Source organism: Austrofundulus limnaeus, unplaced genomic scaffold (assembly GCF_001266775.1).
Source record: "Austrofundulus limnaeus strain Quisiro unplaced genomic scaffold, Austrofundulus_limnaeus-1.0 Scaffold133, whole genome shotgun sequence".
In the NCBI taxonomy this organism is placed as follows: domain Eukaryota; kingdom Metazoa; phylum Chordata; class Actinopteri; order Cyprinodontiformes; family Rivulidae; genus Austrofundulus; species Austrofundulus limnaeus.
In genome coordinates this window covers 658,142-681,974 of record NW_013952535.1, presented here as the reverse complement: position 1 = coordinate 681,974, position 23,833 = coordinate 658,142, and the positions used below count along the sequence as shown (strand labels likewise).

The following is a 23,833-nucleotide window of genomic DNA, read 5'->3' as shown; positions in this document are numbered from 1 at the left end:
ACGTAAAATTAAATCCATCAAATCATCCATAAAGTTGGGGGGTAGTATTATACTCGGATAAATATTTTTACTTATGTTTTTTAAATGAAATATCAACTTCATTCACAAAATTACTGAGTCCGGAAATGAGACCACGTCAAAAAAAGCAGTTGAAACGAGCTTACCTCTGACACGCCTTCGTTCTTCAAAGCGAGATAATAACAGATCCAGGTAGGCGACATGATGTGAAAAAAGAGGGGGAGTAGTCCTGCACCACAGTAATGATAACAAACTAATGACATTAGTGTGTGACCGAGCCGCTCCTCAAACAACGACAAACACATGTTTGTCTGTAATGGCTGCCATCTAGGGGTGTTCTGAAAAAGTTTGTATCCCTGAAAAAAACGTTTCCCCATCAGAGGGAGCGCTCGTGAGTAGGAAGTAATCTGCTTTTGCCCCACAAGATGGCCCAAATCTCATGTGAAGTCTCTGACTTTTGTGTTGGCGCCTCCTGGTGGACTGTGTGTAAAATGCCAGAATTCATATGATGCTGCTACAGCTGATATATATTTGTTGTCTAAATACCTTTTAGTACATATGTTGTTAAAATAAAATGAGCAGTCCAATGATCATTTTACTGATATGTATAAAGACTGTAAAGGCTGAAAAATCTTGAAGTCTGTATGAAATTGGAGGTAGTTTGAGGATTTAATTTTTTTTGATAGAGAGTAAGGCAGTTGTTTATTTTCTAAATGCTGCACAAAACATCATTTTGAAGAGGTTGTTTGTATTTCTTTAAGAATTATTGATTGGAAAAAATTTTTTGGCTTGAACCAAATTTTGTAGTTAGGTCCTTTTGTGTAATGAAGTTTGACAGCACTGCTTTAGAGCAATCTGATTGTTGTTTTTTTTTTCTATTTTAGACACATTTGAAATGTAATGTTTTCTTTATCGTTGACTAATATTTAAAAAAAATCAAATTTTGCCTCATCGCAGAGGTTTCCACTTCTCAGACTGACATGCGAGGAGACCTGCTGACAGTGGACAGCACCCAAAACCGGGCTCGTTTTCAGTACAGCACCCAAAAGAGCCTGTCTGACACCAACATCCACAGATCCTGCTCTGTAAGTCAAAATGGCAGGAATGATAAAAGTTATATATATAGTCAGGAAAACAACACAAATGAATTTGAGGGTTTTCAAAACAAACTTTTTTGTTTTGCAGCTGTCTAAAGGAGACAGTCTCCCAAACTTATTCAAGAAAAGCAAAGACAGCGACCAGGACGGCTCGTCCACCGGAGCCGAGGAGGAAACCTCGTTCAGCTCGGAGCACTCTGTGGGAACCCGGGTGAGTCGAGGCTGCTGGTGGGAGGCTCAGCTGACATCCTGTAGAAACACGAGGTTGTGATTATAATCTGGTGTCTTGGCCTCTCAGGGCAGCCTCAGCAGCATCAGCACCGAGTGTGGCGTCTTTGACAGTGTTTCCGTTGGCGGCGAGCTGGAGATGGCCGTGGTCTACGACAGCCACGCCTCCTGTCTGGAGATCACCGTTGGCGCCTGCAGAAATCTGGCTTACGGAGACGGCAAAAAGAAGAAGTGCCACCCGTAAGGACAGCTCAGGCCTGCTCAGCCCTGCAGTCTGTGTGAAAAATCCTCATCTTTCTGTTTGTTCTTAAAGTTACATCAAACTCTACGTGCTGCCGGACAAGAGCACCAAACTGAAGACGTCTCTGAAGAGAAACACGACTGATCCGGTTTTTAATGAGGTTTTAAAGGTAAAAAAGATGAAACGTTATTATTATTATCAGCTGCTACTTGTTTGAGTTTGGCAAACTTCTGATCTGATTTTCTGACAGTATGACATAGAGCGCCCCCTGCTGTTCGGGAAGAGGCTGCAGGCCTCCGTGTGGCATTCAGGGACCCTGAAAAGGAAAGAGTTCCTCGGTGAAGTTCTCGTCCCGCTTGATGGCTGGAGATCAGACAGGAAGGGTTTAGAGAACTTCCACTGGTACCCACTGTGTCCCAAGGTACAACGCCAAAAACACACCTGGTATTTACTAATCGTTTAATCAGTACTGTAGTACTCTGACCTCTGCAGTACTCTGAGTCTCTCCTGGATAACAGAACTTCTCACTACATATTATATAAGAATATATTTTTTAATTTATATATAATGTTCTGCATTTAACTTACGGTATTAAAGTTTGAGGAAAAGCCTGCAAGACAGTTACAAATCTTATCTTACTAAAAAGCTATAAGAATTACTGTTTTTTTATTATTTGTTTTCTTTTTGTCATTTCAGTAGAAAAAATAACTTAATATTAGTTTCTTAATTTCTTCATCATCAGTGATGTTTTATTTTTATTTTTTAATAGAAAGAAGAAAGGGGAAAAAAGGGGGAAATGTAATTGGAAAGACTGAACGAGATATTAGAAAATAAATTAAATATACACCAAGAAAACACAAGGCAACACACCTGACATCTGAAATAAACGGATATAAGAAAACAAACTAAAGAGAATTACTGTTTGAACTTTGAGTTGAGTGTGTAATTTATGGTATTAGTGTGTTTCTTTGTGATATTCACCCCTCATTCTCTGTAAGATCAGTAGTGTAATGGTTGTCATAATGACAAAATGTTTTTATATCATTCGTTTATTCAGATTTAATTGGTTTGTTTATTAGAAAAAGTTTGATTTTGTAATCTTGTTTTAATGTTTTTGTGTTCAGGCTGAAAATGCACATTTAGGCGCAGTGGAGCAAAATGGAAATTCATCTTTTTATGCTTAAGGTGAGCAGATAACGGTCTGAAACATCACTTCTGTCTGTTATCAGTTTAATTATTGCCGGCAGAAACTAGGCGATGGTGTAGTTAACTTTATGCTTCTAAATGGAAAAAAATCTAAATGTTCCATTTGACTTTAAACATTTTCAATTTCGCAGAAAATCTTTGTTTGTTTTTTCGGGTCAGAGTTCATTTCACAGTTTAATCACTATCACGCTGTAGTGTTTGATTTGTGAATTATCACGTGGTTTAACTGTGAAAACCATCAAATCAGAGGCTGACTCAGCACTTTTCAGAAACAAAAGTGAGCTGCTCGGATAAGGATCTAAAATCTGCAACATAAACGTTAAATCGGATCAGAAGTGGGACTAAAACACAAAAACAAATCGTCACTCAGCAGTCTGAACGTCACAGTTCTCTTGTTTCGGCAGCAGAGGTCAGAAAATCATCGCCTTTTGAAGATGAGAGTTTTTTTTTGTTTCTCACAGAGGTGAACTCAAGGTCACATAGCAATAATCCTATAACTCCTTATCAGAGCTGCCAGACACGTTCCTTTGAATACAAACAGGTCAGAACACCCGAGTCAGAGTGTAAACATCTCATTGTGGCCCGGTGTGTGTGTGTGCGTTCACAGTGTGTGGATGGATCCATTGAAGGGGTTTGTGTTTATGTTGTGTTCAGGTGTCTGGATCTGGATCGGCTCTCTGAACCAGGCCGGTGGATCAGAACTTCTTCTGGGAGAGGCGTGAACCGTTCCCTGACATAGCAGGTGTCCTTTGAACTTTCTGATGCGACCCTTCACTTTAGCCCCGCCTACAAAGCACTTTAGCCCCGCCTACGAAGCATTCCTGGGCGCAGCGTGGACAACAGGCTTGCTTTACAGAACCTGATCCTTACAGTCAGCTCCCGCAAAGTATTTGACTTTAAGATTTCATCATAAAGCTTTAATTCGACCTCTGTCCAATCAGTTTATTTTATTTATATTGATTATAACCATCAATCATTTATAACTATGTGAGCGATGGTTGATACTAAATGACGTTATTGATGATCCCGTTGAGGTATTTTAATAAATGCTACATGACGTTTCTGAAGCTAAGATGCTTACCGGAGACATATCGTGCAAAATCAAACTTTTTTTACCCGTTAAATACATTTTGTCATTCAGTTTTCTCCGATTTCTAACGTGAAGCACCTTTGGATTTAAAGAGACAGCCTTGAAACGAGTTGATCTGAGACACATGTCAGAAAAGGGGCGGGGCTTGTGGACTTACAATAAGGAGGAATTCAGACCAAAGCATTGCAGTTCCACTTTATATAGAGCCCATGAAGGATTTAAATTTAAATAATAGCAAAAACAGGGTTTCCTGATGGAATGCACGTCTGCCACCTTTAAAACCAGTTTTAAACTACGAAGCTGAAAAGTGACGTTTTTTTTAGCCTTTATTGAAACGGAATGACCCTCAGCTACTACCACACCACTTCTGCATCTGTAAAAATCAAATGTATCGTTTTAGTGATGGGCGCCAAAACATCTCACAGGAGGCAAACGTTTAAACTTTAAACTGTTTAAACTCCGATATAATCGTGTAAAAATGAATGTGAATGCTTCATAGATGGGAGTTATGAGGCCTGGTCTGACAGAATTTACTGATTCTAAATGTTTAAAGGGAAGTGTTGCTGCGGGGGTCAAAGGTCAATCTGCTGCGTTCCTCCTCAACATGAGGTGCTCCAAACCAGAGGAGACAAGCCTCCCTGCAAACCAGATTAGAGGGAGACTAACGGGAGGATGTTGGGACGATCAGCCGCCCCGTCCCAGGCAGGAAGTGGTTCTTTGACAGGAACGGAGCGGGTCTGCTCCTTCCTGCACGATGATGATGAGAGTCGTTCTGGTTTGTGAGGAAGCGCTGCGTGACAATACAGTCACTGACCTTTATTTAAACACCAACAAATCTGCACTTTATCCTGTTTAAAAGTATTTATTATGTCTCAGCTGTAAATATGTTTAATTTGATTTATGTAATATTTATTTCTTTGTTTAGTCGTAGTGATGCTCAAAGAACTTCTGCACTGAAAACTGGTTAATTAGAAGCATTTTTCTACTTTTATATCTGGTTTATTTGAAGAAAATGTCCAAAATTTATTCTATTCATTGTAAACAAAACAATAAAACTACAAGAAATAAATAAAATACTAATTCTGTCACGCTGGAATAATTGTGTAAAACTTTACACAAGTTTTTATTTCTTTTAGACAAAACTATAAAAATCGACGACCTTTGCAGCCGCAGGTCTGAAAACTGTCAAATAAAACCCACTCTGATGTAAAATGAAGTCTCTTTATTGCCGATAAGTTGTACACCTCTGTATAAAATCCTGGTTATATACAAAGTCCAGCAGAGCGGTGCGTTTGCATTACAGCAGCAGTAAAATGCTACTGTGGTTTTCTAACGTTCAGGTCTGTTTAAACCTCAATTTAACCTCAAAGAAAAAAAAAACATCAACATAAAGGGGCGGCGACTCAAAAAGGCCACTTTAGGAGGTTGAAATCTCACAAAAAAAAAAGACGTTCATCTCGTTCTACAAAACAAAACAAAAATAGACAAACCTACACGTGTCTGTCAGCACAGAGCTCTGAAGATGTAAAGAGAGGCAGCGATAACATTTAATCAGAAGCAGCAGAATTTCATCCACAATAAAAATAATAATTTACATTTAAATCTCTTTATTAAAGTGATCTAAAGGAAAACATACGGAACGTAAAACTGCTAGTGTTTAGGTTAATACGTAGGAAACAATAAAAGCTTTTATTAGTAGACAGCAAAAATATACAAACCAAGACAAAAAACCCTTTTCACATCCCATCTACAGTATAAATATATAACTAAGCATGATTTTATTCTACTTTAGAGGAATAATAAACATAAATGGAAGTGTTCAAACATGGAAAACAAACGTACATTTTCCTGCGTATACTGTCTCGCCCTTTCTGATTGATCGCTGGAAAACAAACAAAAACAGAAACCTGCCAGACATGAAAAGAAACGAGGCTTTGATTACGTAACACCATGATAAAACGTGACGACTCCCTCTGCAGGGCCACAGAAAGTGGTTTTCTTTCTAAATGAACAAAAGTAGACGCTAAATCGAATCATTAAAAACAAGGAGAAAGAGGACAGGCGGTTTTGGCACCAAGTTTACTTAAAAAAACAAAACAAAAAAGAAAGTTTAGAAAGCCCTGATTCCTGCATGACAAACTCAGAAAGAGTTAATCTCTGTTCTTCTGTGGTGCTCCAGCTTTAACCACCAGTGTGTGTGTGTGTGTGTGTGTGTGTGTGTGTGTGTGTGTTAACGTCTTTGTTTGACCTCTCGTCGGCAGAGGGGCGTAGAGACCGTTCAGAAAGGGGGAACAAGGCCTCCTATAAGGCTTCGAACTCGTCGATCCTCTGCTTGGTGTTGCCCTGCCGGATCTGTCGCAGGGTCTTGTATTTGTCTCGGCCTTCCCGCACGTTCTGCGAGTGGAGGATGTCGTTCTGGGTGTTCTTGGACTCGTCGCGGGCCTGGGCCAGCTCGGAGGTCAGGGCCTGAGAGGGGGAGCGGCGTTAGAGTGGAGGACAAACGGACGACGTAAAAACAGGCAGCGGTTACATTCAGGTTTACAACTTGTTCCTCAGTGGGGAAACTTCAGAGCATCATCAGCTAAGTGTTACAGTAGCACACAGAATGAAGTATGAATGAGTTTTTCTTTATTTGTACTCCTTTTTTTTTTGTTTTAAATAGATCCATGATTAGTTGTAACATTAGACTTTATTTAATAAACATATATTTTAACTGTAAAATAAAGACTGTAAAAATACTGTAGGATGTTTAGTTTTTATCATTTCTAAACTAAAAGTTTAAAAATATATTACACGAACGGGGCCCATTTTATTTACACGCAAAGCATTCTGGGTAAATGATGACGTGGATAGGTCCTCGGTGCGAGGCTGCTAGCGAGCTATATCCACCCTGAAGGTTAATCTTGGACAATATCTGATGATCGACTCTTTTAAAAGAAACCAGAGAGCGTTGACAGAGAGGAGAAGGTAGAAATGACTCAGCCTGGAACTGAAAATATGGATGGAGGACCTCAGTTTAGCTTGTTTATCGTGCTAACGTTGAGCTAATACATATAAGGCAATATAGCGTCGGGGCTAACGCTAAACCCAACAAGCTAAGCTGAGGTTCTTCTTCCATGAAGCAGCTCTGTTGTCCTCCATCCATATTTTCAGTTCCAGGCTGAGTCATTTCTACCTTCTCCTCTCTGTCAACGCTCTCTGGTTTCATTTAAAAGAGTCGATCATCAGCATGGAAGTATGTCATATGCCGATATTTGAACAGAGTGCAGCCACACAACATCATTGTCAATGTCACGAACTTGTGGCGACACATCCTGTTTTGGTAACCGGATATTTCAAAAATAAAAATCTAACATTTATTGGCAAAACACCAGGCTTCTGATCTGATTTTCTTGTTTCTTCTCAGAAATCAGTGGTCTGCCACTGTTCTTCCAAGTGGGGGGTCTCTGCAGTACACAGGGGGAGTTTCTTGGCTGTGTGGGCGGAGTTTGTCCTAACCGTGACTGGTCAGGTTGACATGTGCAGCAAGTTAAAAGAGGAAGTAATACTAAAATGACTGAACATGTAAATATAATTTCACTTTCTGTTTATAGTTTAAAACAGAACAAGTTATAAACATGAAAACACAAATTTATGGATTTTAAATTTGGTGTGACTAGCACCCTCCTGTCTTAACTTATGACTAAAATGAATATTTATATTTAAAATCAAGGTGATTTCTGTCCATTTTGACAGTTACATGTCCCACCACAGGGTTCCTGCAGCTTAAGGTAAGTTAAATTTAAGACTTCTTTAACGCCACTTCAAATGAAATTTAAGACCAACCAACATAAAAGGAAAGAAAAAAAGTGACAGTTTTACCTAAATAGTAAGTTTGGGAGGGAAAAAAATGAGGTTAATCTCGTAGGAGGCTTAAAAAATGTTCAGTTATCTGAGTTTGTGACTCTTTTCCTAAAATATATAAAATAACTTAAAATGAGCCAATTTAAAAACATCCAGGTAACAATTAAGACTTCTGAAACATTGATTTTAGATATTTTAAAGCTAAATAAGGCCTTATTTTTAGACTGATCAAGTCAATGCTTTTAAGACTTTTTATGGATCTGTGGGGACCCTGCAGCAGCTGCCCTGGGTGACTCAGATATTCAGTTTAAACCTGCAGCAGAAGTCAGTTTGTTTGATCCTACTACAAAGTTAAACAGTATTTTTTTCTATTTTAATTCATTTTAAAAAGAATAAGTGATCTAAAAAAATAACAAACCATGCAGGCTGCACAGAATTGAAAACTTGTGGCTCAGCCTGTTTAAGCAAACCCAAAAAGCCCAGGGACTGTTTCTGAAATGATAAGAATGTAAGCAGCTGTTGGAGCTGAGCTGCTCCCCTGCTGCCTTCACAGCCCTCACCCTCAGCTGCTTCTGGACGCGCTCGTTCTTCTCGGCCTCCGTCAGGCGCTCCTCCTCGTTGCGGTGGTCGTTGAAGCCTTCGACGAGCAGGTCGGCGCTGTGCGTGTTGTTGTTCTCCTCGCTGTCGCTGCTGTCGTCCATGTGGTCGTACATGGGAGGGGGCGGCGGCGGCAGCGGCGGCGGCGTTATGGCCATGTGCAGCTCCTCCTTGGTCCGGACCAGGTCGTTCTGGGCCTCCTGGGCCTGGTGACGACAGATGCCATGAGTTTCTCCTCATGTTAGACATTTAATTTGAAGTTAGCGGGAGTTTGAGCTCTCACCCTGCTCTGCCATGCCTGAGCCTCCTCCTCTTTGCGCCTCCTGGCCTCCTCCAGCAGGGCGATCTTTGCTGAGTGCTCCGCCAGCTCAGCAGCCTGAAACAAAGCAGAACATTTAAAAATATAGAATATTAATATTAATGAAAACAACTAAATAAAACAAGGGCTCATTGGATGAATAAAATACGACAATAAAAAAGTTACAAGCAGAATAAAAAAAAACAGTAAAAAGCAGTAAAAGCATTGTTCTGTTAAATTAATAGTAACATTTTATTCATCACCTGAGCAGAAAATGTAAAAGTTTTGTAATAATATTATGTTTAGAGCAGATTTACAATAAAATTTTCATTTGCATAAATGCGAGTCCGCAATTTTAGTGTCTGAATAGATTGAAAAGTTGAAAAATCTATCAAAAACTAAGATAAACATTAGCTAAAGTTGAGCTAAGTTTAGGGAAAAGAGAGGGAGAGGCTCAAAAACTGCTAAGAAAAGTTCAATTATCTGAGTTTATTGTGACTTTTTTCCTAAAATATATAAAATAAGCTAAAATGAGCCGATTTAAACACATCCAGGTAACATTTATTTTATTTTCCTTGTAGTTTAACAATTGCTTTACCTTACAAAACAAAAAGTGATTTACTCTTTAATAAAATGTCTCAGATTTATTTGAAAAGAACACAAATCAGTCTGAAGAGAATTTAAATCTGAGGAGGAAATGACTGAAAACCTTTTTTCAACACGTTTTTTTTTTTTCAACAACTGGAAGAATGTGAAGAAGCTGATGTGAAACTCTGCAGCTGTTTTTGTTGTTGAGCTGAAACACAGTCCAGCAGTTTGCAAACATCGTCCTGAGGTGAACGGGTGTAGGTCAGCTATAAAAGCGCTTTAATCTTGAGCCGCTCCCACCCTGGACCCTGGTGCAGCTCTTCTGGTATATTATTATTATCCAGGAACAGGTTTGAAAGTTATTGTTTTTTAAACATGTATGAGTTATTGTAACAGTTTCCATCAGACTACAGCACAAACAGCTGAACTTTAAAGTGCCAGTGACATCAAATTTTTATAATAAATATGAATGTATTGTTGGAAAGAACACATTGATAACATATTGTACGAAAGATTTCATGCCGGTGAGATGAACAGTTGTTGAGATATTTGCATGTAAAAGAAACAGGAAGTGATGTCAAAGGGGAATGTCTGAATGTAAACAGAGTGTTGCTAAAATGGCTAACAACACAGACTGTAGAGAAGAATCTGATGTTTCTTTACATCATTTTAATCACTATCATTGAGAGGTGAGCGAGTCAGAGTTCAAATAATATTGTTTCAATAAAAAAAACCAGGAAGTGTTGTTTCTTAAAGAGTTCCCCTTTGATGTCACTTCCTGTTTCACTTCAGCTGAGCAAAATTCAAAAGAAAATGTGCCAATTATGTGACACAACGGGTCAAATCATGTGTAATATGCCACGTTTCTTAAATATATTTTCTTTGAGACTGTTTAAGAAGCTAAATACTGACCAGCTGCTCGTGAGTCTTCTTCTGACTCTCGGCCTGCTGGGCCAGCTCCTCTTTAGCCAGCAGGGCTGCCTGACGCTCGGACTCCAGACGAGCGGCCTCCTCCGCTGCCCTCCTCCTCTCCTGCTCCAGCATCATGGCTCTCTGCATCTGGTCCTGCAACTCTGGAATACAAACAGGAAGAGGCTTCAGCATCCATCGTACAATGTCTTTATTTAACTGTAGGTGTTCACGTGCAGTTACTTGAGGGACTACATTCAGGTGCGGACTGATACACAGGAAGTGTTCACAGCAGTTTATTTAAGATCAGAGTTGATATCTGACACAGTTCTCAGGGTTTGGCTAGATCTGATGTTTTTCTTTCATTCTGAACATCAACAGGTCCGTTCTGACAGCCCTCACGTTTCAGCTTTAGTCTTTTAAAGATTTGTTTTGGCAATAAAACCCATCACATGACCAAACCTTTATTTACCAGAGCTGTGAAAAGCACCAGCAGTCGGTTATCTGAACAGGTTTTAGGCCCGACCTCGTCTTTACTGTGAAATATTAACAGGCACTCGGTTTGCATTCAATAAAGACAAAACAATATTATTAAATAAATCAATTAGCAGCACTGAGACAGTTTGTAAAATGTGATAAGTTCAAATATATATCCACATTTATCAAACCTTTCAAATGACAAAACTGTACTGGAAAAATCTGAGCTAAAACAGTGATCCTCTGGGATCCTGCATGTTTGTTTCCTGCTTTGACACACCTGATTCGTATGAATGAGTGATTAACAGGCTTGTGAAGAATCTGACAACCAACAACTAAAACATGCAGGATAGTGGGCCTCGAGGACCAAACCACTGAGACAAAAATCCAGCAACATTTTAAGTTTTCATATTTAAAAAAAGAATTATTAACACTGCACTCAGTTTGTTTTTCTTGCACAAGTCAGATCACAACTCGTTTAATCAAAAGGCCTCAAATTAACAGAATCAATTGTCTTTTATTTAGTAGATAATGGAAGCACTGACCAGATTATTATGTGCATAATAATCAATCCACTTCCTTTTGACAGAATTAAAAGCAGCTAAAACCAGAGTCGTCAAGCCTCACATTTTTTTCTCTTCTTTGCAAGTCAAATAAACTAAAAATGTTCAGTCAGTTAAATCGTTGCGTCACTCTAAAAAGATTCCCTGGCATCTACAGACTAACCTGTTGGCCTGGTGTTTACAGCACCTGCACACATTTTCCAACCATTACCCTGAAAGCAAACATGTTTTGTACCCTCAGGGATACAGGAAGCGATTGATGAGCCACCGAAAGCCCCTCCCCCCTCACACCTTTCTCTGCCTTCTTGGTTTTCTCCTCAAACTGGTAGAGCCTCATCATGAGGTCCTGCTTCTCCTGCTCCATCAGCTCCTTCTCCTTCTCGATGGCCTCCCGCTTCTTCTTCTCGCTTTCCAGGTGGGCCCTGCAGAGAGGACGACGCTGTGAGCGGACTTTACAAATATTAAAATAAAAAACACAGACTGAACTTCGCAGCCTGTTTGCTGAGCGGCTCTGCAACACGAGGAGCCACCTCTGCATCCATCATGAGCACAGAGTCCAGTTTAACGGTTAGCTACAACTAAAACATGTTCGGTGATGCAGCTGCAAGTCATTCCTTTAATTTACTAATTATTAATAAGTTTGTCAGCACATTAATCAGAAAAACAAACATTTCAATTTCAGTAAACAGTTTATTTTGATCAACTAAAAGAAGAAAAACTTTTCTTTTCCCTCAGATAAGACTACAGCTGTAGAGACTCACTGCTGGTTGAAGTTGTTTTTATGTAACTGGGAGCTGAGATGTTAAAGTGATAAATGATGTTGACACTTTTTACACGTCTCAAAAAACTATACAAAGAAAGTATTTCACAGCAAAATAAGTTTAAGTACAGAAGCAGCTTGTGAGCATAAAAATGAGTGGGGCGGACATTGTTTTCCCTAAATCAATAAAAACAATGTTACAATTTGTGGCATGTTTTCTGTGAAAAATATAGGCTACGTTACTTTTAATCAGTTATTTGTGCACAAATGTCATCTTTCTTCTCCCTCACCGTAGGTTGTCTCGTTAAAAAAAATAAAAAAAGGTCCTGACATTAAATAAGCAAAACGCCTCCCACCCAAACTTATTTAGTTGTTGGAGAAATTGATCAGACAGGTAGCTACACAGCTTTCTGGATAAGTTTTGCTGAGTGAAATTCCTGCATTTTATGAGCTCACGTTAGGTTTACTGTTTGTATCAATGTCCTAAAACTAGCAGAAAGTGTCCATAAGGCTGAATTTTTACCGCCCCTGATGAGACTCTAAACAGAGGAGTTGGTAATACCGATTATTGCCAGCAGGGGGAGTATACATTAACATGATAGGAACGCAGAGCAGACTGAACTGCCCTATGACTGTAAATAAGTAAAAACCTGAGCTTTAATAACTGAAAAACATTTCAAATTCAATATAAGATTGTCAAAACAATTGAAAAGCACACAGAACAAAACAATACATGGCAGGCTGCGTAAACAAGCATTTTACATTGTTTGTTAAGAGGAACTACTTTGTGGGGTGAATGAATATTGTCACCTGCCCTTATGGACAAGCCGCGCCTGTTTAAGTAGTTACTGCAGAGCCTGACAACTTTTTATCCGATTAATCAACGGGATAATCAATAGATATATAGTTTACTAAAATAGTCGTTAGCTGCAGTCCTAAAGTAAACAATGCAGGATCATCAACAAGTGTTATTCAAGTCGTCTGTTGAGAATGTCTGTCTGTTTACATACTGCAGGGTTGAGGGGTAATCACAACATTTTTTTAAAATTGTGCAGAAGTACTAACAAATACTTTTATTGTTAAATTTTTAAAAAGGATCCACGATTAGTTGTAACATTAAACTTTATTTGATAAACATTTTTTAACTGAAATAAACTGTAAAAATACTGTAGGACGTTTAGTTTTTATTATTTTTAAACTAATATTTAAAAAATATATATTACATTTTATTTACACGCAAAGCATTCTGGGTAAATGATGATGTGGATAGGTCCTCGGTGCGAAGCTGTTAGCGAGCTATATCCACCCTGAAGGTTAATCTTGGACAATATCTGATGATCGACTCTTTTAAATGAAACCAGAGAGCGTTGACAGAGAGGAGAAGGTAGAAATGACTCAGCCTGGAACTGAAAATATAGATGGAGGACAACAGAGCTGCTTCATGGAAGAACAGCTTAGCCTGTTAGCTTTAGCATTAGCCCCGACGCTATCACCATATATATGTATTAGCTCAGCGCTACACATTCACCTCTCGTCACTGAGGTCCTCCATCCACATGACAGAGAGGGGAACACAAACATCACTCACCCTGTAACTGAAAATATGGATGGAGGACCTCATTTTAGCTTGTTAGTTTGTTGCACTAGCACCGAGCTAATACATATAAGAATATGTATAATTTTCTCACTGGCCTTCAACCAAACTGAGATTTGATTTTACTCAACTTTTACTGTATTGGTGTTGATTTTACTTATTTAACTGTGTGATTGTTTTGTGTTTTTGTATTCAGTTTTTATTTTATGTGTTCAGCACTTTGTTTCAGCAGTGGCTGATGTTATAGCGCTTTATAAATAAAGTTTGATTGATTGATTGATTGATATCCTTATATGTAAACATTGTGCGTGTTCACGCTCCTGGTGTTTCCATGATTTTTTTTCTTTTGTAATTCAACTGTCGCGTTGCATCATCATGTTTGAACAGCTGCTCGGGACAGACAGAAGGCCGACAGCTGCTGCTGAGACCAGGGTCATTATTCACTTTCAGTTTAGTCGACGCAAGAATAAATATGCTGTAATTATGACATAATATCACTTAAGGCCAAGAAACTAGCTATAATTCATTTAGAAGACAGGAATCTGCATATTTCTCCTTCTTCCCGAGCCTCTGAGTACCTCTCCAACTGTTTCTGCTGCTTCTCCTCTTTGGCCTGAGCCTTCATCTGCTGAACCTCAATCGTGTCTGGTTTGCGGCGGCGCATGTACAGCTCATGGTTGCCCATGCACAGGTGCAGGATGCGCTTGTTGATCCTCAGCCTCGGTGCATAAAATACAAAATCCTGTAATTTGGAGGAGAAACAAACACTTAGGAAAATGTTTAAAATAGAGCCAATAAGTGTAAAAAAGTAAAGTAGATAAAAGGCAGTCACATGTGGTTTATAACACTTTTGTTTTTGCCGTTAAATAATAATGATGTTGCCCCTCCAAAAAAAAGCAACAATCACCTTTTCTATAAGCTAGATCGTGCTCTCTCTTTTCTGCACAGAAATAATCTTTAATAAAACATCCTGAAGTTTAGAAGTGATTTAACCCCCGAGGCACAGGTAGCAACATGTCTTAAAGGGTTTAACAAAAGAAATGTTTAAAAGCTGGAGAACAATATAAAGCAACAGAAACAGCTTCGATATTTTAGAGGTTTTAAAACGTTCAGAACATATAAATGACATTCGACTCACAGGAGCCTTCTTGTCAATAGGCTTGATGACGAACTTCTTGTCGTTGAAGGAGATGTTTCTGATTTCACTCCAGGGGAAGCCAATCTTTGGGGTCAATCTGAAAACAAGACCACATGAAGATCAGATTCTGCATCCATCCTGTCTGCTCTATTCTCTAGAGAGTTCCACTTTATTGTTTAAGGCAGATTAAAAATGTCCTCTGCTCTTCTGTAATGACAGCTGTTTTATCTTAAATTAATCACGTGTGGACGCAACAATTTAAAATTCGGTTAAACAAAAGTATGATTAATTAAGCATTCCTGCCAAAAATTCACATTTTTTGCTGCTTTTATGGTTCCAGTTAATAGCAAATACGAGTACATGCAGACTAAACATTTCTAAACAGATTGCGAACTCTTTATGAATCCATAAAACTTGAGCCTAATAGCTTAATCACATGTATATCTAACATTAATATATGTGGGCGCAAGAAAATTGTAATTAAATACAAATTAAACTGAAAGTAGTCTTTTAAACAAACAGCTAATGTGCATATAACTCAGTAAAAGCTTCTCCCCCAGCTCCCCCATCTGCTGCAGGTCCAAAATAAACTAAAGAATAACTGGTTTGAAGTGACATTCAGGAGAATAAAAGTAAAAAATAACCCATCCTGTTTGAAATATTGCTGGATTTAAAATCCAAACCTTTAATGAAAAAAGAAAGAAAAAAAAACAACACGGGAGAAGAGGAGACAGGCTGGATTACTACGATAACTCAGTGATTTAATATGATAGCACTTTAGCTAACGTTAGCATAACAAACAGTTTGTGTTCTGGGAATTAATGTAAACTAACAGAAGTTATGGACAGATAGCTACAGCACGAAGTGGTCTGTCACTGAAAATAAGATTCATCAGACCTGATGAACCAGCTAACTCTTTGAAACTGACCCACCTGGAGAGGACACAACGGCTGTAGCTTGTTAGCGCTTCAGGTGATCATGAAGCGCTAACAGCTGTGCGGCTTAGGGTTTTTACTTTCTTTGGTTTATTTTCAGTAAAATTCAGTCAACTTTTAAAAGGTTTATGTCTTGTTTTTTTTTTTTTTTTTTTTTGCCTTTTTGACATGATCATGCCATTCTGTCATTATCAGACTTTGCTGAGCCCACTGCACTCTTCTTCAGCATTAATCAATGCAACCACAGCATTTCATGGATTTCATTGCAGTTACAAATGAACATTTACATGGTTAAATAATGCAAATATTCAATAATAAAATTCCATGTTGACTATTTTTTTTTATAATTGCCGTAATTAATTACTTCAACTAATCCAGATATTAAAAAACATTTACATAGCTGTACAGCTGGTTTGTGTTTGTCAGCAATGATCAAATAAAGTGAACATCAGGAGCATAAAGAGTTAAAGCTGCCTCAGGCTGCACCTCAGTAGGAGCCTTGGCTACACTGTTGCATTGTGGGCCAGGTGCTCTTACTGGAGACACAGCGTTCCTGAGTGCAGCACAGCTTGAAAAACCAGTTGGAATATCCTTGGCTACAGTAGAGGGCATTGTAGAGGAGGCCTTCCTGTGCTGATCCCAGGAAGCAGAAGAACTTTCTGATTGTGACTCTCCTGGTGGAGACACCCGTTAGGTTTCAGCAACTAAATGAAAGACTTGGATCTACTTAACAGCAGTCCATACTTAAATCTTTCAGACTAGAAAAAAGAAAGAATTAACCATCAAAAGGTTCAGTTAAAGCCTCATTAAGGCAGCAGACTCAGTCTTGTCATTACCACCACTGTGCCGGGCTCGTTTCTTCCACAGGCACATGTGAAAACTCGGAGGCCTCTTCAGAATGGGAAAAGCTCTAATCTGCAAGAACTCAGGCAGAGCAGAGCTGGCAGCATTTCCAGCGTTAAGCTCAGAGACTGAAAGGTACGGGTAAGTCATCTGAGAGCACTTTTGATACAGAGTCCTTCACTCCAGTAACTCCACACAGGAGATCTCAGAAGTCATTCCAGCAAAACAAACAAAGGAGGCATTATCTCCCACACTTCATAAACAAACTGGACATCAAAAGCAAATAAAAATAAAAACCTGCGACAGATCGGAATAAGTAGGTTGCAGTTGGAGCACAAAGTTAAAAACTCCAGAGGACGATTCAAAACAGGAATATTTACATTTCTCTCTGCTGAACAGGAAAAGTAGGCAGTGACTGACTGAAGATGTCAACCTGGTTCAGTAACTATTATCTGCTTCAGCACTGGGGCAAGAGCCAAACCTGAGTCAGGTGTAAATCACGACGAGATAAAATGTGAATCTGCGACGTGACGAGAACCATCTGCAGTTAAAAAAAACCCTGTTTAGTTTGTACATCAGTAATCAGACATAAAGAGCTGTACAGACCAGGACAGCCAACTGTTTTATCATAAAATACTTCAGATTTAAGATCCTCCTGTTCCCTCTCACCTTAAGATGTCAAGCGATTATTTAATCTGAAAAAAAAAAAAAAAACACCACTACAAAGCACTAAATCACGAAACAAACTTAAGGCCCGCAGGCCAAATGTGGCCCACAGGTGACTTCTGTCTGGCCCGCCAAATACCTCATTTAAAATGAAAATACTTTTAATACAAATAGTAAACTTTGAATGTAAGATTAAATACACCAAAATAAACTAATTTAAAAAGGGTGAAAGATAATATTTGTCCAGACCCTTAGCTGTTGGCTTTGACTAACTATGACCTCCTGAGCAATTTAGTTGAATAGTCCTGTATGAGCTTTAAAGCCAACACTGACCAAAAACGACATCTCCTATGATAGGGAATCCACGTCTGAAGGTTCAGAATTCAAGATGGCAGCAACTCCCCACATTTAAACAGTGTTTAAGTATCTCTTACTTTTAATAGTATTTCTGTATTATTTATTTCACATTTAGTCGTACACGTGGTACTTTTTAGAGTTTATAAGAGGATGTGTTAAAACACTGTTTCTATGCAGGAAATACCAGGTAGAGCTCAGTTAGTGTTCGTTAGCGGTGCTCAGTCGTAGCAATGAGACCAGGAACATAATGTTTTGTGTTTCATTGAAACTTTGAAGTTAATTACAACTGGCCCTTTGAAGGCCACCATAACACTCATGAGTTGGACCCCCCTGCACTGAACTGTCCCTCCAATTTGATCTGGTTTAGTCTTGAAATCAGGACAACCAGATGAAGGCATTTTTGAAAAGGAGGAGATATGAAGTTGTTTCAGTGGTGGTCCAAAGACACCAGGATAAGGAGTGTGAGGGTCACATTAAAGGTGAGTAATAAAGAGATTTTATAAGAATAAAGTTTTAGAAATGATGAGTAAATCCAGTGAAAGACTGTATCTAAGCTGTGTAACTATTATCCAAAGAAAAGGTATTTCTTATAATTGACTTCATGTTTAAAATACAACAAATAAAATTGAGAAGCACCAAAGCTCAAACATCATTAAAACTTTAATTTTACCCTCACAGTTGTTTGTGCACAGAAACAGGAAGTGTCTCTAGGCACAGATTGTTTCATTTTGTAGCGCAGGGCTGCAGCTAGCAACAAACAGAGCAGCTCTGTGCTCAAAGGCCTCGTAAAAACAAACTTACTTGTCATCTTTCTCGTAGATGTTGAGTCCCAGCGCGTCCACTCCCAGCCGCAGGTCTGTTCCCTTCTTATTCTTAATGTCAAAGTAGTTGACTCCATACATTTCCAGATCCTGGGAGATCTTCAGGTACTCCATCATAGCATCCTCCCTGCAAGAAGATTAAAATTCTCTCATCAACGTTTCCAGGATTTAATCAGTTTAGATCAACCCACCTCAACATGCCGGAGTGCTCCTCGTGCCACACCTGAATCCTCTCCTCCCACTGCTCTTTGGATAACTTGTGCTGCTCCATGACTCTACATACAGAGTGACGTCACAAAATCAGCTACAAGACCAAACAGCGACCGCTAACAAACCAGCTGTGTAACAAATCTGACTCCATAGAACTGTGCTGCAATTTTCCTGCATATAATGCTTCAAGTTTCTAATAGTTTCATGTTGGATTTATTGGACACATCTGGAGGAAAAGAAATAGTAAACGTGGCTGAATAATCAAAGCATAAAGACCATAAGTGTCCTTTTATGATTTGAAATAGAGAATATTGACAAATCACCTAAATGCACCCGAGGCAGCTGGTGATGTATTTCTTCAAGAAATTCTAGGTCTCTAATTTATTACTGTAAGTAAGCCTGACTTGCTGTCAGGAAGGTATGTTTTACCTTTGAGGCAGCAGCCGTTCAGACAGCAGGTATCCACGCTGGTGAACTTCTTTGTTGTAGTCACCAAACCTGGCCTGAACGGCGTAGGAGGCCAGCAGCACGGCCGTTTCTGGTGGGCAGTAGATCTCGTCAGCCAGGATGGCGTCTTTCACCTGCAGGAAGAAGAATTTCTGGGTGGCTTCCTGGATCAGCTCCTCGGACACGTCCTCCGGGAAGAACTTGGCCCGAAACTTGAACTGTAGCGGGTTCTCCTTCTTCACGTCCTGCTGTGACACCTGGGAGGGGATTTAAATAATAAAAAAAACTTAGCTACAGAAATTAGACCACCTGAAAATGAACTTTTTCTTCATTGTGAAACTTAAACCTTTTAAAAACGTATAATTTAATCTACCAAGCTGTGTCGATATCTATGTATTCTGCTGAATCAGCAATCTAAAACAGTGGTGCCAGTCCTTCGAGGGTCGCTATCCTGCCGGTTCTACTGGTTTCTCTGCACCAACACACCTGATTCAATGAATAAATTACCTCTTCATGTTCTGCAGTAGCCTGTAAATCCCCAATTCTTTCAAAATCAGCTGCGTTGGAGCAGAAACACCTCTAAAAACATGCAGGGAAGTGGCCTGCAAGGACCTGGACTGGACTTTGTTGCCTCCTGGTTTACTCGTGTTTAGTCAGATTATACATATCTCAAGAAAAAGGTGTTTAATAAAAGGAAAGAATCAGCAGCTACGGTTCAAAAAGAGTTCAAATAATCCACCTCCAGCTGATAACATGCAGCCAGGCCTTGAAACCAGCGGCTGTGGTGAGGGTGGAACCATGCATGTGTGGGTGGGGTGGGGTGGGGGGATTACATATGATGGCTACTGATTCACTAAAATGCAAACAGAGTGAATGAGTGAGCTGCAAAACAATACATTCCTCCTGTATTACTCCACAGAATTATAAAGCATGAGCAGAGATGATCTCAAGCAGTTTGTACTTAAATATATAAATGACAGACATGACGACATTAAAGATTATTAAATAAATAAGACTKTAGAGTTATTCATGGTGTGGTCTCGATGATTCACTAGAGTTATTCATGGTGTGGTCTCGATGATTCACTAGAGTTATTCATGGTGTGGTCTCGATGATTCACTAGAGTTATTCATGGTGTGGTCTCGATGATTCACTAAAGTTAATAAAGACTAAAAAATGTTTGCATACCAGAAAATGTCCTCCTCTCAAACAGTGACACTTAATAAGCTGTATTTAAACAGAAACTTACCTTTTTTTCCAGTTTTAGCCAAGAGGGGTAACCTTTGGTGTCTATATATTGCAGTCCAAAGTACCAGATTTCACGTAAACCAATAGTTTTTACCACCTGCAAAAAAAAAAAGCAAAGTGTTTATACAAAGTGGCTGCAACTTTCTTTTTCCCCAATCATCATTTGATTCAACTTTATAAATTACCTGTGCCAGTAAAATGTTAAAGAAAATCTGTCATAACCTCTAAAGAACAAGGCATTATCATAAAACAAGACAAACTGTAGCATTTTTTTAATTGTTATTGGCAAAAATTAACAAACACACTGAAAAATGAAAAACGCCTTAGCATTATTTTATCTGTAACCTGGAACATATTCCATAGTTTGCTCTTAAACCATCTCGAAATTCATTAAATAAAGGCAATCTCTTGGACAGAATCATACAAAGTGAAAATAGTAACAGTCATTTTTAAACAGAAACAAAAAGGAATTCAACTAAAACTTGTTTCAAGGAAGAGATTTCAGTACCGATACGGTCATTTGTTCTCTAATGTTTCTAAATGAGTCTGTGGGGTTTCTTCCAACAATATAATGGGAAACTTTACATAACTATAATTTAAAAACGTCTCATCTTTTGACTTTAAACCTGATATAACAATTAAACAATTTATTTAGAAGACACACATAAATCCCCAGAGCTAAATATAAACTTTGGAGTAGAATCATCAAGATCTGGCAGACATTTTAAAAAAGATGCCCTCTTGTAATAAAACATGTCTGTGACTGGAAACATGTTAATCAGGACATTTTTTGTCCAACAAAATGTTATTAAAAAAACATAATCCAAGAGTTAAATTTGGATTGAAACAAGTGTCGCAACTGCGTTGTTTCCATTAAGTAAGAAATGCTATTAAAGTCACGTGAATACGTTTGTTCTCGCAATAAATCATTACAAACATGGCGGCAATGGATGTAAACACATAGCATGTTGCTACCACGACACTAGCGCTCATCATCAGAGGAGACGTCGGTGTCTTTTATCGAGGCTTGGGAGCGGCTACGTATGCTGTGTTTTTGGGAAATTGTAGTCAGTGAGTTTACTACTTTATTTTACTACTTCTGTGATATTACTACTACTTCTACTTCCTGTTATCTTCTTCGTCATCTTTTTCGCCAGTAGAAACAGCCAGTTGTTGATCGTGTGACTCCCGTGATGCGGAAAAAAAAGTGTTTCCATTGCAGTTTTGCGAAAAACACCCATTTTGATACGGCCGAAAAACCACCTCATCCTAGCGCAAAAACATTTTGTCGAAAAACGTAATTTTTTTCGAAACTGACGTGTTTCCATTGAGCAAATTTATTTTCGAAATTCTAATTTGCGCATTTTCACAGCCAATGGAAACGCAGCTACTATGAAAGATGAAAAACACAATGTTTGACTGATCCCTTAACCAACCTTGACTGAATCAAATGTGCCCTTTTTGCTTTCATGTGATGTATTTAATGTAGAGCTCCTGAGAGCACCATGAGGCCTGATGTTGAACAAAGACATCCTATTGTTGGACCAATGAACAGGGAGTGACTGTGCTGAGTGACTGGCATCCTGTCTGGAGACAGGCGGGGTGAGTCGGCTGCAGGGCTCCTTCAAACTCATCATTAATATTAACATCCATGAAGCCAGACTATGAAGCTATTTTCATCCAAATTAAGATGAAACATGTCACTCGTCGAACCTTTAAGGTGAAAAATCAGCGGTTTTTTCCCCTCTTTTATAACTACAGCGAGGGGAAAAGAAAGTAACTGCTCTGGAATAATTTGTTCAGCTGCAGGAGGAGTTACAATTTTCCACTGGCTTCTGAGAGAAACCAGAGCCTCTCTTTATGGCTTGCACAGAAGTTTTCCTACAGCAAGGAGCAGGAAATTGTGCTTCTGCTGTGTATGCATGTGTCACCGCATCAGCTTTTTTTTGTCTTTTTCAAAAGCATCCCTGCCAAATTCCCCACCCAGCCACCAGGTGAGCTGCTCTGCCTGGGTGATGTTTTGAGCCAACGTGCCAGAACTCCAGCCGAGCCGGTTACCGATAAACTCTGGGAAAAGTTCAAATTAATAATCAAACCGAGCCTTGCTTGGTTTGTCCAAAACATCAAGCAGAAGCTGATGCAACATAAACAGATTAAACTTAGTGCAACAACCGTAACAGGCACCAGAGGAGGGCTGCGTCTCACCTGGAACCAAACAAGCAGCTCGCTCAGGATCGTTTCTGCTGCGACGTCAGCGTCAGAGTGGCCTAACCCACATAGTTTGTTCCCTCATCTACAAGAAAGAATCTTGTCCTAGCTTACAAACCCTAAAAAAAAAACCACAACCTCACCTGAAGAAGTGGTGTTACTCGCTTAGATAAACCAGGTTTAAAACTGAATTAAAAGATGCAGGTTTAGTGAACAGAACAGCCTAATTCACAGTCCAAGGTGTGTTTTATTCTAACTATGTTTTATTGCCAAGTTATAGTATCAGAAAAAGAAGTATTTTTTTGTTGCTTGCACTCCTTTTTGCTGAACTTCCTGAACCTTGAAGGAAATAATCTGTACATTCAGCACATAAAGACCATATCACTGAGTTTAAAAACAGATGCCTGCAGAAGTTCGCTCGTTCTGGTAATGATTAAAGAAAAACTGTAAAACATTCATAGTTGGAGCTAAAGGAACTAAACCTTTGCAGATTCTAGAGTTGTGAGCCACTTGGACTCATTTTACAAGTCGAAGCGCCATAAACGGCACAGAAACACAAGAATGTGACTTTGTCTAAGAGACGGCACAGATCGAGATACTTTCAGCCTGACGGAGAGGAATGTCACCGGGCTGAAACAGCACGACTCGCTGCATCCTCTGAGCTGAATAACCAAAAAGTCCTCAGGTGACTGAGGGAAAAGGGTGGAGTTCAGCCAGCTGGGCCCCAAACAGGACGACACAGAAATGACAGACTGCTTTTCAAGGTGGGGAACGGTTGTTGGTGCAACTCCTCCTGTGTTCGATCCTCATTGTGAACGGAGTGAGCGTTTAGTTTAATAAATATCAGACATCATGTTCCCTGGCTTGGTTTAGAACAGTTTTGCAACAGTTGTTTTACTTACAGCGCCTGTCAGCAAGTTAGCAACATTTTAATGTCTTAAGTCTTGGTATTCTGTGTTGAAGTCTGGGGTAAAGCATGTAAAACAATCACAAATCCTATTTTTATTTTACAGAAAAGAGCTGTAAGAATTTTCAGACAACATTACAGTCACCCTTCGAATATATTATTTTGTAAATTGGCTTATAAAAAAATGTTGCCTTTAAACATCCAGTTGTATTTTGTTAAGAGAGAAAGTTCTTATAATCTTAAAGGACATGAGATGTTTGTGAAACCCAGAATTCGAACAAACTTGAAGGACCGATGTACTTCGGATCAGGGAATAAGATTGAGGAATAATCTGGAAAGCGATTATAAAAATGCTAGTTCAATGTGTTAAAGAGAAAGAAGTTTGTTAAAGAAATATGAAACTGTATAATGTATATCAAAAGTTGTTGTTTGAAAAGGAATTGAAGTTTTAATTTTTGTTTTGTTTTATTATTATTATTATTTGAAATAAATTTTGGAAAAAGGGCAGATATAAGATTTTTTTCTTCTTTCTGCCTCCTTTCATT

General features: G+C 39.0%; 2 protein-coding genes across 3 annotated transcripts in view; one reads left to right on the top strand and one right to left on the bottom strand.

Annotated features, from left to right (window-relative positions):
- sytl3 (synaptotagmin-like 3) overlaps positions 1–4,031 on the top strand; it is a 7,632-nt gene extending 3,601 nt beyond the window's left edge. The window contains exons 7-13 of the mRNA XM_014015727.1: positions 976–1,103; positions 1,204–1,326; positions 1,414–1,583; positions 1,657–1,753; positions 1,835–2,005; positions 2,709–2,769; positions 3,445–4,031. Of these exons, the coding sequence (XP_013871181.1) occupies positions 976–1,103; positions 1,204–1,326; positions 1,414–1,583; positions 1,657–1,753; positions 1,835–2,005; positions 2,709–2,768 (749 nt within the window). The 3' untranslated portion in view covers position 2,769; positions 3,445–4,031. The remainder of the gene's footprint in view (positions 1–975; positions 1,104–1,203; positions 1,327–1,413; positions 1,584–1,656; positions 1,754–1,834; positions 2,006–2,708; positions 2,770–3,444) is intronic.
- Positions 4,032–5,087: 1,056 nt separating this feature from the next.
- Positions 5,088–23,833, bottom strand: part of ezrb (ezrin b) — a 28,097-nt gene continuing 9,351 nt past the window's right edge. The window contains exons 3-13 of one of the 2 annotated variants that reach the window (XM_014015724.1): positions 20,175–20,270; positions 18,908–19,182; positions 18,460–18,543; positions 18,249–18,395; positions 14,647–14,743; positions 14,087–14,250; positions 11,447–11,577; positions 10,119–10,279; positions 8,604–8,696; positions 8,284–8,526; positions 5,088–6,346 (exon numbers count right to left, since the gene is read on the bottom strand). In XM_014015724.1, coding sequence (XP_013871178.1) covers positions 6,182–6,346; positions 8,284–8,526; positions 8,604–8,696; positions 10,119–10,279; positions 11,447–11,577; positions 14,087–14,250; positions 14,647–14,743; positions 18,249–18,395; positions 18,460–18,543; positions 18,908–19,182; positions 20,175–20,270 — 1,656 coding nt within the window. In that variant the 3' untranslated portion in view covers positions 5,088–6,181. The remainder of the gene's footprint in view (positions 6,347–8,283; positions 8,527–8,603; positions 8,697–10,118; positions 10,280–11,446; positions 11,578–14,086; positions 14,251–14,646; positions 14,744–18,248; positions 18,396–18,459; positions 18,544–18,907; positions 19,183–20,174; positions 20,271–23,833) is intronic. The other variant, XM_014015725.1, reaches the window with a different exon arrangement.